General features: G+C 34.7%; 2 protein-coding genes across 2 annotated transcripts in view; both read right to left on the reverse strand.

Annotated features, from left to right (window-relative positions):
- Positions 1-1,191: 1,191 nt before the first annotated feature.
- Positions 1,192-18,919, reverse strand: part of LOC106065993 (tolloid-like protein 1) — a 30,498-nt gene continuing 12,770 nt past the window's right edge. The window contains exon 2 of the mRNA XM_056010941.1: positions 1,192-6,701. Coding sequence (XP_055866916.1) covers positions 3,587-6,679 — 3,093 coding nt within the window. The 5' untranslated portion in view covers positions 6,680-6,701 and the 3' untranslated portion in view covers positions 1,192-3,586. The remainder of the gene's footprint in view (positions 6,702-18,919) is intronic.
- Positions 10,038-14,402, reverse strand: LOC106065994 (tolloid-like protein 1). The gene has a single exon (XM_013224941.2). It carries the CDS (start codon positions 14,319-14,321, stop codon positions 11,316-11,318), a length of 3,006 nt encoding a protein of 1,001 aa, XP_013080395.2. The 5' UTR covers positions 14,322-14,402; the 3' UTR covers positions 10,038-11,315.

An 18,919-nucleotide genomic window follows, 5' to 3' on the forward strand; every position in this document is an offset into this window, starting at 1 on the left:
AATTATTTTCTTTCCGGAAAACAATCATTTACCTTTCTTCATTAGACTTTACCATGATATACACTCTAAAGAGTTCTATTATTTATAATTCACATTATTCTGGGTTTTTTCTTTCGTTTTATTATTATTTTTTTTAATTTTAAAAAAATTTGATGTAAAACAAGATAATAAGAAAAAAATACTTCAAAAAACAAAAAAAAAAAGTTATCGTAATAGTACTAATTGGTTTGGATCAGTCATGTAATTAAATTTGTAATTGATCTAGCGATTATAAATATTTTTACCTTTCTTTTTTCACAAATTAAATGCTTTTAACTTTTTCAATATGCTATGATCCTATCGCCCATCTGTGCCAGTTGGAAAAGGAAGATGAAGGAATAGGTATATGTTTGAATGTTAGCGTTATCACTTTTTAAATGCATCAGAATTCGAACTCGAGAGCACTAGCCTCATCTAGCCAACACTCTAAACACTAGGTCAGGGAACTGCTTATGAAAATAAAAAAAATGTAATTGTTATATATTGTTAGCTACCAATACATTCAAAAGGGGGCTAATTAAACACATTCCACGTTATCAGTCAAGTACAATTTTATTTCACTTGTTAGATAGCAAACAAAATAATTAATTACCAATAGTCAATCAACTAATTTTATTAATTGGTTCTTGTTTGGTCAGGTAAAAGGTACTTGTGCAAAATTTCAGCTTGATCCAAGATTAGGTGTGGGAGAAATAACGTGTACAAACTTTTCACAAAATAGACAAACAGATAGAGTGAGTTAATATAAGCTTTGTAAAAAAAAACATGATTTAATAGTACTTAGACCCTGCCATGAAATTAAATTTCTGTCAACCGTAACGTAAGAAAGCCGATATCTTCTCCGTCTATAGAGGAAAAAAGCGTAGCCTTTGATCTTTCTCATGGAATCGTACCATCAGTATCACTATCTCTTTCTCATTTTAAAAAAGTAGATTTAAAGTAATCAGATCTGTCTTAGCCTAAATCTTCTTAAGTCTAAAGTATCGTGATATTGAGGCTCAAAAGATTATTTTCCATTACATATAACACTACGAGACTAGAACAATGCTACAAAAGTTTCTTGGCTCTATCTATGAGCAGAACTAGAAAACAAACTTGGTGCTATGGTTACTATGGTTACATAAGAACACAATAGAACAAACACAAATGCTATTAAATGGGATCAGGTATTTATTAAAGTAAATTAATCCGAATCAATAAAATACAACTATAAATAAAACCTTATAATTATTTCAAAACATAAAATCAACTTAAGTAAATAGAAAAATAAAAACAAATCAACAAATCATTGCCTTGTTAAACAGAGTTTCAACTATATATTATAAGTATCACTAACCAAGTCAATACAAAAACAAAATGTAACGGTAATTATGAATATTTATCCATGATAAAAGGATTGTATGAATGACGATATTTTTTTTATATCTTTCTTAACTTCTTTGCTATAATATTAATTAATAAGACATATCAAAAGAAAAGGCACCACACCCAAAATAGTGTGTTTGTAGTGCCATTCATTCTTTCCTTATTCCAAATTCAGGCTTTCAACTCATGACCTACTCATAGATCAATCTGAAACATTTACGTTAGTAAAACATTATTTTAGAATGATAAACTGTGACTCTGAAATTCCGACATCACAGGAATACACTTCTAACAATTGAAGACAAAAATCTCAGCATTATTATCAGATGAGCAGCCTAACACTTCATTGAGACCTAAAGTAACTAAGATGTTTTCATACAATTATCAAGTAAACACATTTCTATAATTTAATCAAATATTTGTTTATGAATAAAGCTTTCTTATATGACATAAAACAATCAACAGTAAAGAAGCGCTTCCAGACCTTGAGATCTATTGGGCAGGTAATGTATAGGTCATCAGTTTCTAGGGTGCGAATTGCACAACGACCTTTACTTTCCTCAACTAATGTCCGGTACCTATTAGATTTGGGTAGACTCAATGGCGTCCTAAGAATCCCGAATTTCAAAGTCCCAGTCCTCATCGAGATCCATATCCGAGAGCCCCCTTACTCGTAAGCCAGTCACCACCACGCCCCCTAAGCAACAATGACATAAGAAATACATTTGGACCCTTATAAACGACAATCCATAACTTGATCATGTATAGACTTCTATAAAAAAATATCCTTGACATTATAATAACAAAGAACTAGATCCATAAAAAAGTAACACTTTCATAGAGTTGGGCATTTTTTTAGAGTGTTATGTCGTTTTTTTTTTTTTTTTTTTTTTTTTTTGGGGGGGGGGGAACATTTATGCCAAGTTTTATCAAGATTGGTCAAACGGTTTTGATTTCTATTCGGGACATACATACATACATACATACATACATACATACATACATACATAAATACATACGTACTTACATACATACATACATACATAGTGAGTTCAAAGCGAGAGTGTAGCTTAGATATAGATTACCTCCTCAGTGCCTTACAAGAGATTTATTTACAGTTGAGGCAAGGTTTTAGTAACGTCTGTTACTAAACCTTAATCATACACCAACCAGACCCATCAATATTAGATAATGACAACTTGTATTTTAGTTTACCAAATAATTATAAGTCAATAATAATCTCGTTTACATTACTGCATTTTTCTAATCTCTTTTTCTGTCTTCCTCTTTCAACACGTATTCGCACCATTCCACACTCACACTATACCTCGTACGAAGCATCGCCCCACGTTCGACAAGCTCAATGTGTATCGAATGTTCATCAGTCCGTTTACCAAATATAATAGATCTAGTAACAATTTGAAATTCTACCTCCTCCATAACATGTACTAAGAAATACAAGAATCCTATCCAATAATTTATTAATTATCACAACTTTCACATATTCAATCACAAGAATCCTATCTAATTATTTATTAATTATCACAACTTTCACATATTCAATCACAAGAATCCTATCTAATTATTTATTAATTATCACAACTTTCACATATTCAATCACAAAAATCCTATCCAATTATTTATTAATTTTCAAAACTTTCACATATTCATCGTTATAATGACTGAAACTTGACCGTCTTTGCTCTGAATCAATTAATCGTAATTGATCGATGATTTAATTTATTCTATTAGTCAGTTAGTTTAATCTTGTGTATGCCTTTGTAAGTCTGTTAAAAAGAACTCAACCAGTGTAAGCCTACGCGCACAGAAACATTCAAGCAATCTTCTGATCAACACAGACTCTACTGACCCATATGAAACATATTATAACCTACACAACATTTTTTTTAAATATGAACACAAGCTTACAATTTTAGAAGATAATAAACTGAAGTTATTATTAAGTATATATTTTAAGTACACATTTTAAGCAACTATTGATGAAAATAATTGATGATCATAATACAAAAATTACAGTCAAGATTCTATAGATTGTTTCCAGATGGATCTGTATCTCATGTTTTGCAATAAAGTGGAAGAATATTTTAATATTTTGGAATTAGCAATGTGGGATCCATTTATCCGAAGAGCGAAGCCAATAATGCAAAGCATTCCATTGGTTTTAATCGACATAATCTGTTTTTTTCGAGACTCGAGCTATACAACGAAAGTTGAGCTGAAAACCTTTTCTACTTACGGTATTGTCTGTTAGAAAATGAAGAAATAAAACATTTTTTGAGGACATGATCTTCGGAGGCACTGACTTGCCACAAAAAACTCCCAAACTTGGAGCAGTGTCACTGTCACCATCGTATACTGCAACAGAGTCATACTGACACTCTCCAGAAGCTTCTAAATGGAAATAATCAAATTCTAGTTCAACTTTAAACCCGTCGGGAGCTTCGAAGAGCCAGGGACAATCTTGCCAAAAACCGTAATTTTGTTTACTGAACTCTGGATGCGAGAGTAAAGTCTGTTTTTCGAATGTTGCTTCCAGAATGGCACCACATATAGTTTCATGTTCCGCCCTGAAACCTTTCCTCTGCCCAGAGTTGTCTGTGTTAAACTGAAGCAACATGGTTGTCCCCGAAGAAATTATTTGTTCCGGGAAAGTCGAACCGCAATATTTGCCAAGGGTTGCAGAATTTTTGCTGTCACCGTCAAAGACGACAACATTGTCATAGTCACACTCGAGGTGGGGCTCAACGTCAAACTCTTTAAAACTCAGCATTATTCTATGCCCCAAAATTGTGGAAAAGTGCCATTCGCATTCCAGTCTTCTCGGATAAGGATTTGGAAAGTTGGGACTCGTAATGTTTCCTTTTGAAGAGCTGATTATTCTATGGCATCCCGCAACGCATGAGTGCTGGTCACTTTGAAGTATATAGCCATCCCTACAGAAACATTGATAGCTACCAATAGTGTTTTTACAAATATGGCTGCAACCTCCATTTCTTTCTTCGCATTCATTCCGATCAATAGAAAACAGAGCCACAAAACCGCTTTTTACATCAAAGGCATCAGATTTGAATTCTATTTTCATGGAGTTTCCTTTGGATAGTAATGGTTTTGGCAAGTTGTTTCCACAAAAATATTGAGTTTTCCTAGGATCATTATCACCAATCAGATTCACGGAAACGTAATCAAAATAACATCGATCTTCGTTGCCTTCAATATCAAAATGTGTGAAGATTAAAATAATTTTGTTGTCTTTGGGTGCTGTTATGTACCACGTGCAGACCTTGCTCACTGGGTAATTGTCTGGGAATGAGGGAGAGGTAATGTTGCCTTTCATTTCTGTTATTTGACCACCGCATTCTTTTTTGCAAGTCTTTCCATTAGAGTGAAGCTCGTATCCAATCCTACAATCACACCTAAAACTGCCGATTGTATTGATACAAACATGATCGCAGCCGTGCTCGTCTGTCTCACACTCATCCGTTTCTGCAATGTAATGAACAGAAAATCCAAACTTCTGTATTTCTGAATCACTGACAAACACAAGCGAGACTTTGTTTCCAGACGATACGATCTCTTCGGGGTGATCGTCTCCACAGTATCTCCCGATAGGTACAGCAAGGTCACCATGACCGTTTCTCACTTCGAGATAATCGTACTTGCAGTCAGTGTCATCACTCGCTTCCAAGTCCAGAGTTTCAAACTTGATATTGACAAAGAAGTTTTCTTTTACAGTTATATTCCAGACGCAGTAGCTATTTGGGAGATATCTTTCATTAGGGTAACCCTGACTGTTAATAAAGTGTTCGTCCTTTTTAATATCACCACCACAGAGTGTAATGTATTCAGCAGAGAACTCATCAAGACCTCCATTGCTTTTAAATTCTATCCACATTCTCCTCCCAGAAGATAGAATAACATCAGGGACATTATTTCCACAGTAACGACCAAGGCTTGGAGATTTCACGTAGTGTCCGTCTCTAATCTCTAAATAGTTTCTCTCACAATTGTCAGAAACTGTAATTGAAAAAGAAGTAATGTTTAATTTGATACGTTCCCCGTATGCTGCTTTGATGCGCCACTGACACACTTCAGGCTGTCCAAGTTTGGAGCTAAAATTGAAGCTTCCAGTAGTCGCAACAAGGGTAGAGCCACAGCTTGGACAATTGTACAAAAGGTTTGTTTGTCGAATATCTCCTGGACTAAGTTTGACTCTCTGACCTATGCTGTCAGCGCTAAATGTCATTCCAGGAAGTCTTCTTGCCCTAAGTGTATCCTGAAATGTGTTTTTAGCGAACTGAAGTCTCCCATAGTGCATTATGCTTTCAAAGTCATAGGGCTCGCCCAAAGAGTTAATTTCTGAGCTGTTCAGGGCGTTAAAGTTGTTCTTTGAATTAGCTATAACATTGTCTAGAAATATTTCAACATATTGGTCCCTGTCCGGTCTCGTGTGCTCGTGCCAGAAGCCAATAGCATGGCCAAGTTCATGTACAATTATTCCGTGTCTGTCACAGTATTTTCCAATGGAGACAGTCTGTTCACCGTCACCTTTCTTACCGACATAAGAGCAACATCCACATGCTCTAACCGTGAAAACAATGTAGTCTTTATCTTCTGGTTCTTTTTCTTTGAAAATTATGCAAGTGTCTTTCTCCCAAGTTTCCATTGCAGATCGCATCATATTTTTCTGCCTTGGAGTAAATCTTGACTCTATGACATAGGGTATAACACCATAATCCCACAGTCTTTCTTTCAAAGCTGTGGCCGCGCGTTTGTGTCTCACTTTGTCGTGACTTTTCTTCCAATCTCTAAGATTATTTACTTTTCTCTCTTTTAAATAATCCACTTGTTCTAAATAATTTTGTATACTGTTGGTATACAAATTTAATTTTCTTTGAACCTCTAGAGACATATTGGAGACAGTGTTTGTGCAAGTTTTTTCTTGACATATTGAATTCAGCAAAGCTAATTCTTCTGTCAACACTTTGTTTAAATGATGAATTTCTTTCAAATGGTTAAGTCTGTGACTAAACAGCTCGTTTTTCAGACCGAATGTCAGAATTTTCAAACTGTTGTTTAAAAGGTGAGTGTTTTTAGTATTTTCAAACTGGTCATTGGTATAAGATTGTGCAGATGCTAATGGAATGAATGGAGCTGATAGATATATCTTGAAAAAAGATGTTGTTATGTAAATCGTCAAAGTCATTATTTGAGCATGTGTAGATCTGAGATGATGTAGCTGGTGCTGCGAGTCCATGGTGGTTTAGATGTCCTTGTATCTGAAAAACAAAATATACATTAAAATATTTTTGCTGACTAAAATGTTAGTCCAGTTCTAGAATTATTTAAATGTTTAAAAATAAGAAAATCCTAACCTATTGACAAATTGAAAAAAACATAAGATTAAATGAATAGTCTAACACGGCTATGTGGTGGTACACAGTAGAAATACGAAATATATTTCTTGTAGTTAAGGCTCAAGCCTTACAACTACAGGTTAATGAGTCCACTCATCAATATGTATATGTGGTCGACGTAACAGAGGCGCCCCACGGAAACGTTTCAAAGACCAGCTTATGTTTGCCCTGAATGTGGCAAAATATGTAGGTCTGGGGCTGCGTATCCACGGGAAATACTGAATTTCCTTATTAATTTTGGGACTTGAAGACAAGCCTCATTATTATTAATATTTTGCTGGTTAATTATTATCATGTGTACATGTTTTGGTGTCTACTGTCCCACACCAAAACAAAGGAAATGGTCATAACACAGCTTCTCTAAGCCTTACTTGCTCAAACTGAGCATGATATCTAGCCAGCGGTCAACGAGTTTGCGTACGCTGCAGCCTCTTTTGATTTAACTCTAAACCTCTTTAAAAAGCTTGGGGTTAGGGCCAGGAGACGGAAGGCCCAGGTGAGATCTGAATGGAGAGATGTATGAAAGCAGGCCATATCCCTCCACGGGCTGTAGCACCACTGGGATAAATGGATGGCAAAAGCCGGTATGAACTTCTTATAGTCCGACTGTCAGGCTGGGCAGGGCACGTAACCCGTATGGGGGACGAACATATTGAGCCACCAGACGGAAACGTTTCTTTATAAACTAATGCAATCATTTAAGTCTATTAAGAAAAAATGCGCCATTTTACTTTGTCATAAAGTGCCTGTGTTACCCTGTAACGTAGAGATTTACGTCACTTGATGTTTCGTACTAAAGCCTTAATTAATAATGAATATACTAATTCCGTAATTAAATGTTTGAACGTAACCATCTGAGAAGGTACACAGACTTTCTTCCAAGCCAATAATAGTAGGCCTACAATAGTTTTAAGCAAAAGGTGTATTTTAAAACTATAAGACGGACGTGAGCTGTAGTTTGTCTAGACTGTAGGAGGACTTAAGAGACTTATATTTAATCGCCATGTACTATTACATTTAGAACTAACAGAACACTAAAACAACTCTTCAGATTGTTAGTCTTTATCCGATCGTTCATTTTCGTAATTACAAAAATATTTCCAAAATGACTTTGGGTATATAACCTTCCTTAAGAAATTATTTCACCGAGCGATGCTCGGCCACCTGGTACTGTTACATTATGAATGCACTTTACATACAGATCAGCAATTGCGGTCACATTTTTTTTAACCTTTGATTTGGTTAGTTAACATGGAGGATGTGGATTTTTTTTCTTCTAGAGTAGATTTTCTAACTCTCGTAGATCTATATAACTGTAAATCTTAACATAAATCTCAATAAAAGACCTGCAGAAAACAATTTAATCTATGTACCATCTAAGGTTGAAGCTATAAATAGGTGTACTTGCATGTTCCTGCTTTTATTAAAATATCGTTTGCGGCAAATGAATTTTTAATCTAAAGCACTAAATATTGACGTACAACACTTCAGTTTCTAACTGTAAGCTAACAGCCACTAACAAGCCCTAGATGGCATCTAAAAAACAAGCTTGATCACCTTAATGCTGTTAAACCTTAATTTATCATTCAATAATAGAGTTTGAAACAATAAGCTCAATAAATGTAATAAGAAAAAATTAATAAGAATATAGTATGTTATTTGAAGATTTGAAAAATGTTCAGTAAATAGGAATATATATAAAATTCTTATAGATCTATGTATCTGGTTCCGGCTCCGGCCGAATATCATATTTTACTATCCGCCATATCCGGCTCCGACGGATATCAAAACACAATATCCGTTTCAACCCTAATTATGGCATCATCTTAAATTATTTCATCATTTTTAGCGGCCACCGAAAGTGGAAAAGACGCTTTTAGTTTTATGTGAAATGTCTGTCTTTCCGTCTGTCCCGTTCAGATCTCGTAAACTAAAAAAGATATTGAAAATATGACATCATAATATTTTAGACCTTTCAAAGTTCTGATGCAACGGCTAGGTTTTTCTTTTCTAAAAGTGAAAAACTTAATTTTTAAAATCATTTATGCAAGCAGTTTTTTTCAAAAAAAAAAATACACCATTTTTACAACTATTCACTATTAATAGTAACAAACACGAATGGTATTTAGTAAGGGAGACAACCATCTACCATACTTTTAAAATATTTATACAAACGGATTAAAAATTTTTGTCAAAAAAAAATTTATTTACAAATGCATTGCTAAGTTATGTAAGTTCTGTCATACTAACTACTATATTTAAAAAAAATGGGTTCTATTTTTTTTCAAAGAGAAAAAATCAATTTAATAGGCATGTAAGTGAAACATTATTTAAAACAACAATTAAAAAGTAGTTTTTTTTTTATGTTATGGCTCGAACCACAGGCACACACAGTAAATACAAGACACTTAACTTAGGATTTTAATTTTTTTTTTTACGAAATTTTTTTTTAATGCGACTTTGATTAAGAGTCTGACTCTATACAAAACAATTACATCAATAAGATAATCAGTATATGAAATCAGTTAGGCCATGTTGACATTTAACTTCCCCTTCACCTATCCCTTGGTCTGCTGGACCGTTTGGGCACCACACAAGATCTGTCAACCTTCTTTCTCCATTATTTTCTGTAATTTGCCTTTCATAGAATTTCATTCTGATATTCTTTCTGAAAATATTGAAACCTGCCTTTTACTTGATGGGTGGACCACGTCGCGGGCCGATTTTGAGTTTGTGTTCCGCACCAACTGTCTATGCAATCTTGTTTTTACCTTGAATTTATTATTTTTTTTACTTTAGATAGACATATTATCTTTATCACACAGTAACTGTAATATTTAATTTCTATTTCAAGAGATTGGCAAATTATGCATTTATTACACTTTTAACTGTGTGTCTTAGCATAATATATTTGTTTTTTTGACATTAGAATTTTTTTTTGTATTTCAATGATATTATTTTTTTGTAGTATGTATACAATTAGTTAATACCTGCCTATGTACACATCGAACAATTTATTTAGAAGTAATTAAAGTTCAATAAATAATTATAAAACCCGAGACCATAAAAAAATTTAGACATAACTTAGAACTAGAAAGAATTGAGAAAACTAAATCTTATAGTAATAGTAATAATTTTATTTGTAGAGCAAAGTTCGAGAACAAAATGTAGGCTCTGGCTAAAATAACAAACTAATCTCAACAAACTTTAAACAGGTAGATGTCTTCTTGAAATTAGTGTAGCATGTTGTCCGTCTGAGACCTATGAGGAGTGAGCTCATTCAAGATCGGACCTAAACTTTCAAAAAGAGATTTAAAAAAAAGACCTACTAATGCAAATAGAAAAACTTAAGTATTAGGAGAAAAAAAAAGAGAAAAAAAAAGAAAAAAATGGGAGGGAATGAAAGAATAAAAGAAACAAAAATACTTGAGAAAAAAAAGGAAGAGAAATAGAGAAGAGAGAGAAAAATATATTAGTAAGAAAATAAAAATAAAAAATAAACAAGTAGGAAGCGAACGAAAGGAAATTGATAAAGAGAAATTGATAAAGAGAAATTGATAAAGAGAAATCTGCGGAAGTTAAACTGAAACATCAGTCTGGAGGTGCACAAGCTACTACAAGCAATAATACTTGTAGAAAGACAAGCCAAACGGTCTAAGATTCAACCAGCAAAGGAGAACTGTAAACATTTTCTAGATCAATGGACCCCATTCACCAATCGTAAACAAACAACATAAAGCCACGTGATAATATTGATAAAAGACTGGGGGTAAAAAGTATCACGTGACAGCCCTTATGGATTACGTATTTTGTATAGAAGAGATAGAGAATCACGTGGCTAAATGTTGTTTGTTTATGATTGGTGAATGAGGTCCATTTGAACTCTTCTTTACATGTAATAATATTGTACAGCTTGAATAGTCTGGGTTACTTTTTATCAAAAACTTACAGGATCATGTCTCATTATTATATCATGTATGGAAGACAAAAAAAAAGGAAAGATTATTCACGTGTCAAATATTCACTTTTTAATCCTTAGTAAGTCTGAAGATGACCAACGCAAGCTTTTCCGTTCAATTTTTCTCGTTAATGACAAGGACCCGAATAATACTATATTCCGAATTGAGAAAGTTTTCGCTTTACGACGCAGCCAGGGCGCCTCCGTGATATGTTGTACATTAATCTAATTTCCCATGTTTCTATTTAATTATTTTAAATTATCAAAAATTGATTTATTTAGTATGTGTTTTTGACACAACCTTAGTAGTATTCAGATATTCTCACATCCGTGGCTTTCCTCTTCATTATATTAAAATTTTTACAATGATAAAGAAAAAACGTCAAGAAAGAAAATGGTGAATGAATGTTTGAATATTTTAATATTAACACAATGGAATCTAATAAGCGAAAAGAAAAACAACAACAAGCAGAATACAATAAAATTCACATTTTTTCCATTAACATAGTCTGTTATTTTTATGACTCATCCATACATCGAAATGTTAACTGAAAACCTTTTTCACCGATATTGCTGTCTGATTTAAAGTGAAGCAATAAGATATTTTGTGATGACTCTAAATTTAGAGGCACTGAACTGCCACAAAAAACTCCCAAACTTAAAGCAGTTTCTTTGTCACCATCGTATACAGCAACAGAGTCATACTGACACTCTATAGACTTCTCCAATAGGAAATAATCGAATTCTAGTTTAATTTTAAACCCTTGTTGTGCTTGAATGTGCCAGAAACAATTTTGGTCTTTATCGTACTTTTTTGTACCGAATTCTGAATGTGAAAGTAAAGTCTGTTTCTCAAGTGTCGCTTCAAGAATGGCGCCACAAATAGTTTTATGCTCGGCCCTGAAACCTTTCCTCTGTACAGAATCGTCCGTGGTAAATTGAAGCAGCATGGTGGGGCCTGTAGATTGTATATATTCTGGGAAAGTCGAGTCGCAAAATCGGCCGAGAGATGCAGAAAGTTCGTTATCACCATCAAAGACGGCAACAATGTCGTTGTCGCACGCCACGTCCAACTCTTTAAAACTCAGCATTATCCTATGTCCCAAAATTGTAGAAAAATGCCACTCGCACTTCAGTCTTTTTGGGTAAGGATTTGGGAAATTTGGACTCGTGATGTTTCCTTTTGATGAGTTGATATTTCTGTAGCATTCCTCAAGGCATGAGTGCAAGTCACTTTGGAGAACAAAGCCATCTCTACAGGAGCATTGATAACTGCCAACAGTGTTTTTACAAATATGGCTACAACCTCCTTTCTTTTGATCACATTCATTTCGATCCATAGAAAAAAGTGCGACAAATCCGCTTTTTACATCAGAATCGTCAGATTTGAATTCTATTGTCATGGAGTTTTCTTTGGATATTAATGGTTTTGGCAAGTTGCTTCCACAAAAGAATTGATTGTTGCTAGAACTATTCCCACCAATTAGATTCACGATAACATAATCATAATAACATCGTCCTTCGTTGCCTTCAATATCAAAATGTGTAAAGGTTAAATAAATTGCATAGCCTCTTGGTGCAGTTATATACCACGTGCAGACCTTGCTCACTGGGTAATTGTCTGGGAATGAGGGAGAGGTAATGTTGCCTTTCATTTCTGTTATTTGACCACCGCATTCTTTTTTGCAAGTCTTTCCATTAGAGTGAAGCTCGTATCCAATCCTACAATCACACCTAAAACTGCCGATTGTATTGATACAAACATGATCGCAGCCGTGCTCGTCTGTCTCACACTCATCCGTTTCTGCAATAGACCTATAATGAACAGAAAATCCAAACTTCTGTATTTCTGAATCACTGACAAACACAAGTGAGACTTTGTTTCCAGACGATACGATCTCTTCAGGGTGATCGTCTCCACAATATTTCCCTATAGGTACGGCAAGGTTACCATGGCCGTTTCTCACTTCGAGATAATCGTACTTGCACTCCTCGGTCAGTTCCAAGTCCAGAGTTTCAAACTTAATACTCACACAGAAGTTCTCTTTCACAGTTATATTCCAGACGCAGTAGCTATTTCGGAGATATCTTTCATTAGGGTAACCCTGACTGTTAATAAAACCGTCGTCCTTCTTACTATCCCCACCACAGAGTGTAATGTATTCAGCAGAGAACTTATTCCGTCCTTGTTTACTTTTCAATTCTATCCACATTCTCCTCCCAGAGGATAGAATAACATCAGGGACATTATTTCCACAGTAACGACCAAGACTCGGAGATTTCACGTAGTGTCCGTCTCTAATCTCTAAATAGTTTCTCTCACAGTTGTCTGAAACTGTAATTGAAAAAGAATTAATGTTTAATTTGATACGTTCCCCGTAAGAGGCTTTGATGCGCCACTGACACACTTCAGGCTGTCCAAGTTTAGAGCTAAAATTGAAACTTCCAGTAGTCTCAACAAGGGTAGAGCCACAGCTTGGACAATTGTACAAAAGGTTTGTTTGTCGAATATCCCCAGGACTAAGTTTGACTCTCTGACCCATGCGGTCGGAAATAGAAGTCGTTCCTGGATTTTCTTTGGCCTTCATCGTATCCTGCAATGTGTTGTTAGCGAACTGAAGTCTCCCATAGTGCATTATGCTTTCAAAGTCATAGGGCTCGCCCAAAGAATTAATTTCTGAGCTGTTCAGGGCGTTGAAGTTGTTCTTTGAATTAGCTTTAACATTGTCTAGAAATATTTCAACATATTGGTCCCTGTCCGGTCTCGTGTGCTCGTGCCAGAAGCCAATAGCATGGCCAAGTTCATGTACAATTATTCCGTGTCTGTCACAATCTTTTCCAACGGAGACAGTCTGTTCACCGTCACCTTTCTTACCGACAAGTGAGCAACATCCACATGCTCTAACCGTGAAAACAATATAGTCTTTATCTTCTGGTTCTTTTTCTTTGAAAATTATGCAAGTGTCTTTCTCCCAAGTTTCCATTGCAGATTGCATCATATTTTTCTGCCTTGGAGTAAAATTTGACTCTATGACATAGGGTATAACACCATAATCCCACAGTCTTTCTTTCAAAGCTGTGGCCGCGCGTTTGTGTGGAACATTACTGTGCCGTTTCTTCCATTCTTTAAGGTTGTCTATATTTGTTGTCTTTTGACCTTCATTTAGTTCAAGTTTTGATAAGGTAAGGTTTCTCAAAGGCAGGTAAGTCATTTCGCCATTCAAAAGCTCTTCTATAAAACTCTTTAATTTCTGTTTGCTTAGGCGGCGATTCATTTTCTCATTTTCCAAGCTGAACCTGAGACTCTGTATGAAGCTGTTGTTATATGTATAGGTCTTCTTTTCATTCTTGTTCAGGTTTGAGGCAGTTAGTGGAATAAAATAACTCAACAGAAGCAATAGAAATAATGAAAGAATGATGCCAATTCTCTGAGTATTCTTCATTTCACGTTTATAATTCTGATGAAGTTGATGCCTGGAGTCCATGTTAGGCTGAAATGATCTTGTTTCTGTAACAATAAACATTATTTATCGTTACGTGTCATGTTAGACAAATATTCTCCGAAATAATAATAATTATTATTTTTTTGTTATTGTTATATTATTGGCATTTATTCTAAAATTGTGTTTTTATACTCGTTAGTATTCGTAAAATGAATTAGTTTAATGAAAATAAAAAAGTCTCAATTTTATTATTTCTAATGTTTTGCTTTAAAAATAAAAAAAAAAAAGTATAATTAAATTGCTCAAACAAGGAAAATTGAACAGGGATTACATTTTAAGAAGTTACCAAAATATGAACTTTTTCATAATAGTTCCATCTGGGATAAACTGGTTGGTTTATAGTAACTCCCGACTGCTTGACATTGTATTTGATCGCACATATCCAAATGTTGGGACTTCTATTTTATTCTCAGTAATATACAAGGAGCTCATTACTTCATGGCGTTTCTTTTTTAAACCTTATTTACAGTTTCTTGAGGAAATGATTGCTTGTTTTATAGAATAGAATTTATTTTCATTCTATGGCACTGCCAGGTTCAAGTTTCGTAAAGAAAAACAAAATTCATTGTAGTCCCCTTAGCTGCGAAAAATGTGTCGGGTGATAGTCATTATTGCATCAGTTGATATAACAACAGGGGCTATTGTTATCTAGACAACTTACATCATCGCTTTAGCTCAAAGCTTAGGTTCCCAAATTTTCTTTGTTATTCCATTTCAGTTTCCCTTATATTATGGGATAGTGGCAGTGTCAATGATGGTAGCGTTTGTTTCTTCTCTTTGTTCAATGAGCAGCAGATCAGGGCGATTAAAATCTACCTTTTTGTCGTTCAAAACAGGCCTATTCCAGTACAGCAGATGTTCAGTAGACTTGCGGCGAGTACTTGTTATGTGGAGGTGTATATTTGTTGATCAAATTATGTGTCAAAGCCAGGTGTTGGTGTATTAATTTTGCAACTTGGTTATGGCGACCTAGGTAGACAGATTCTGATAAAGCAGACTATCCTGATATAATGTGTTCAATTGACTCACAAGGATTTTCGCACTTTTAGCGTTAGTCAGCACCATTGAGTATAGGCTTCTCATAATGTCCTGTTATATCTACTCTGTCCTGTATTGCTGTAACAAAGCCTTACGTTTCAGGGCAGAGATGACCTGCTTTGAGCCATCTTAAGGAATCAGCTTTGTCACCATGTTATAAAGCCGGGACTTATCCTTGGAGTGTTGTTCTTCCGTTTGGCGCATATTTTACCCTGTTTATTCTAAACGAATATTAACATCAGTAGTGTTTGGATTCAGAGGAGTTGCTTCAAAGTAGTAATAGCTCAGGAAGGAAACGAGTTTATTGTTGAAGGCGTGCAGTTTTGATCGTATTTTTAAAAAGTGCATTCTACACAATTAATAGAAGCTCTGTAGTCCACACCCTTATCCTTCGTGGGTAAAAAAAAACTTACATTTGTAGAGAGATGTAACACAGAAGGGACGGGCCAGATATTTATTGCAATAATGATTGTCACAGGCTCTTTTTAAGGTTGTCATAAATGTCGCTGTATTATTTCTTCTTCTCTCTGTGACGTGTCGGGGATTCTTATGTAGATAATTATCTCTAGACCTAAATATATTTTTAGAGATTCAAATGACGAAGATCCTTCCATTCAAAATACAAAACTTTAATTCTATAATTAGGAATCACTTCAATATACAAAATGTACAAATAAAACTGCCTCAAATGGATATATTCTTTCGAGCTTGTTAACACATAGATTCAAGTACATTCTAAATAATAATTCTACAACTGATAAAATACATGCGACTTGACTACTCGAGCTTCATCTCACAACTGGCACTAAGAGCCGCTCTAGCCAATCACAGCAATTCTCAGGCGATACCCACGCTCCTATTGCGTGATCAGAGGTCGTCTTGGATTTTTCCGTCTTTAGAAAAGCCTGGAAGGAAAGGCGGGGGCCAATTACCAAGGCCACATCCGGTAAGAATTAAATCTAGATACAGCTAGACTGCTACGTGACAATGATGTTATTTTCAGACAGTTTATTTTTGAGGATTTCATTTGCTCTATCCTAATATTTACAAAGAAAATCCTCTTTGAATTTTATATCGGGTTTCTCGTGGCATTCTGGTTTAGTCCAAGAGTAACAGAGTTGAGTTTCTCAATGCCCACAAATGTAATGTTGGTGTTGGCTGCTTGCCCTTTTTTAATGCTTATGATACCGCACTTACCCTGGCCAAAAGATATCGTTACTGAAGAGCTCTATGGTTTTAATTGAGGTATGTAATTTTGCTTGTTCTCAGCATATAGCTTTAAATTATCCATGTATAATGGACCTGATTCACCAATCGTAAACAAAAACATTGAGCAACGTGCTTAACTACCTCTTGTATACAAATTACGACCTACTTTAAATCAACAATGGTTATCACGTGACTGCTTTATCAATATTATCACGTGACTGTTTATTTTGGGTAATGATTCCATTGGGGAGACAAATTTTTGTATCAACCTTGAAACCGTCTGTAGCGCCATGGAGCAGTTTCGATAATGGGTTAAATGCTAGGCAAAATCAGAGCGTAGTTAGTCAGGCTGATCTTTACCCCTTCTTATGTGGACAGAACATAATTATCCCCAGTAAGCTGCAGGCTTATCTTCCAAATATCTCTACAGATGCTCAACAGTTTTCTTTTACTCTTGGGTTGAATCTATGAATTTCCAGGGTTTTTAATACCCAATCATGTGGAACTGAGTCGAAAGTTTTTTGTGGTACAAGTGTGATTTTTGTTTCTTCAATTAGCTTGGTGCAAATAATTCCATCAGTAGTTAGCTGTACTTTACAGCCCATAGACTCTTCAATGCAATTTTGTTTTTCCTCTGCAAGTAGCTTATGGGCAGAACAAAATGTATATTTTTTAACTTTTACTAATGAAGTTAATAGTTTATACACAACTGACAGACAAGTGATAGGGCGGTAGTTTGATGGTTGATTCGGATCACCTTTTGTTTGGGAGGAGAAATGTTCTCCCTTCATTGAGTTCTGTCAGCATTGAAGACAGTTATAATATTAACTCGTTAAAACTTAATGTTAGAGGTGGATTTATGGTGTAGGTCTCTTCAGCCACAAGTTGTGTAGATTGGTGGACCCTGGGCAGTCCAGTGGTGAGTTTCTGAAATAGCTGCTGTGACTTCCTAAGTTGTGAAATCCTCATCAGGCATTTATTATTTGTTGTTTGGACTTGGGTCGATCCAGTCAGCCTGCGCGTTGTAATGTAGACGGTTGGACGAAAACGTGGCCAAGTCAATGAACGCTCAGTATTTTGTGCTATTAATGTTTTGAATTTTGTCGGCATCATTATCAGATACTTTAAGGAAGAATCGTATTCTTTTGTTTTGAAATATATCATTATGCTATTTAATCGTGGGTCTTTCGTTACTATTATTTTTATTATTATTATTTAGGATTTGGTGCTAACTAAGCTTTAAACTTGCAGTAATTGAACACACACAAAAATAACGACCAGAAACTGCAAGTAATTGCTGAAATTATATTAAAGTTATATTAAAGTTATATTGAAGTTATATTGACTAGCACAAACGAAGCTGGTGTCAATAAAATTTCGATAAGAGTGGTTAGATACAATTATTGCCAGGTAATTAATTGATCCTACAAATCAAATATTTTTTTTTAAAGTTCTACGTTGTGGAAACAAATCGAGTGATTTAGGCGTAAGTTTAATGAAATAGGACAAATGAGGAGAAAGGAAAACAATGACCACGTACGTGTTTCCCTTTTGATTTACTCTCAATAAATAATGCTCAAAGCTGACGTTGAAGTAACCAAAAAGAAGAACGCATGCAGTAAGAGGAAGAGTCTGTTTTCCATTATAAGTTATTATCTCTTCTTTCTTAAACGCAAACTAACGTACAAATTACATTGACAGGTGTGGATAATTTGCATCTCCCATGCCGATACGAGAATAGACGAGAACATTAATTTCATTGAACTTACGATGTAAATAACTCAATAAAATTAATTTACAGTCAAATAGAAGACATTTTTATTCATTTACTGTAGTAACAGTGTAAACCTACCTATATCTCTTGTATTCTTTATTTGCAAATATTTTGCCAACACCTAGTGAGGTTAATGTTTGCATAGGCAGAGTTAGAGCTAGATCTGAAGTTTGTTCTCGTGAGCCCTACGTTAAATTCAAGTCTTTGTGTTCCTTAATCTCACGGCTAATAGACCATTGTCTCGTTCATTTGGTCTTGAATGCATATGTGTATAGCCCAAACGTTTAATGTTTGCATAGTGTTTTTGTTTCTATGAGGATAGATATTCTTGGTCGTAACTTTTATATTTGTATTTTGGTGTACAATTTATCTACTGTTTTTTCTTATCGTGGAATACATTTACATAGTAGTAATTATTTTATTTATTTTATGATGGTTTGAATGTTTCGTTCAAATTGTGTATATGGTAGAAAATATTTAAGTAATCGAAGTATTAAACTTGAAACACTTTTTAACTTAAACAATATTCCATGTGTCTATCTCTTCATGCATTTTAATCTATGACATAAACTCTGCTAAGTCTGTGGTTTTCCTGTCT

The sequence above is a fragment of the Biomphalaria glabrata genome, chromosome 14 (genome assembly GCF_947242115.1).
Source record: "Biomphalaria glabrata chromosome 14, xgBioGlab47.1, whole genome shotgun sequence".
Classification (NCBI taxonomy): domain Eukaryota; kingdom Metazoa; phylum Mollusca; class Gastropoda; family Planorbidae; genus Biomphalaria; species Biomphalaria glabrata.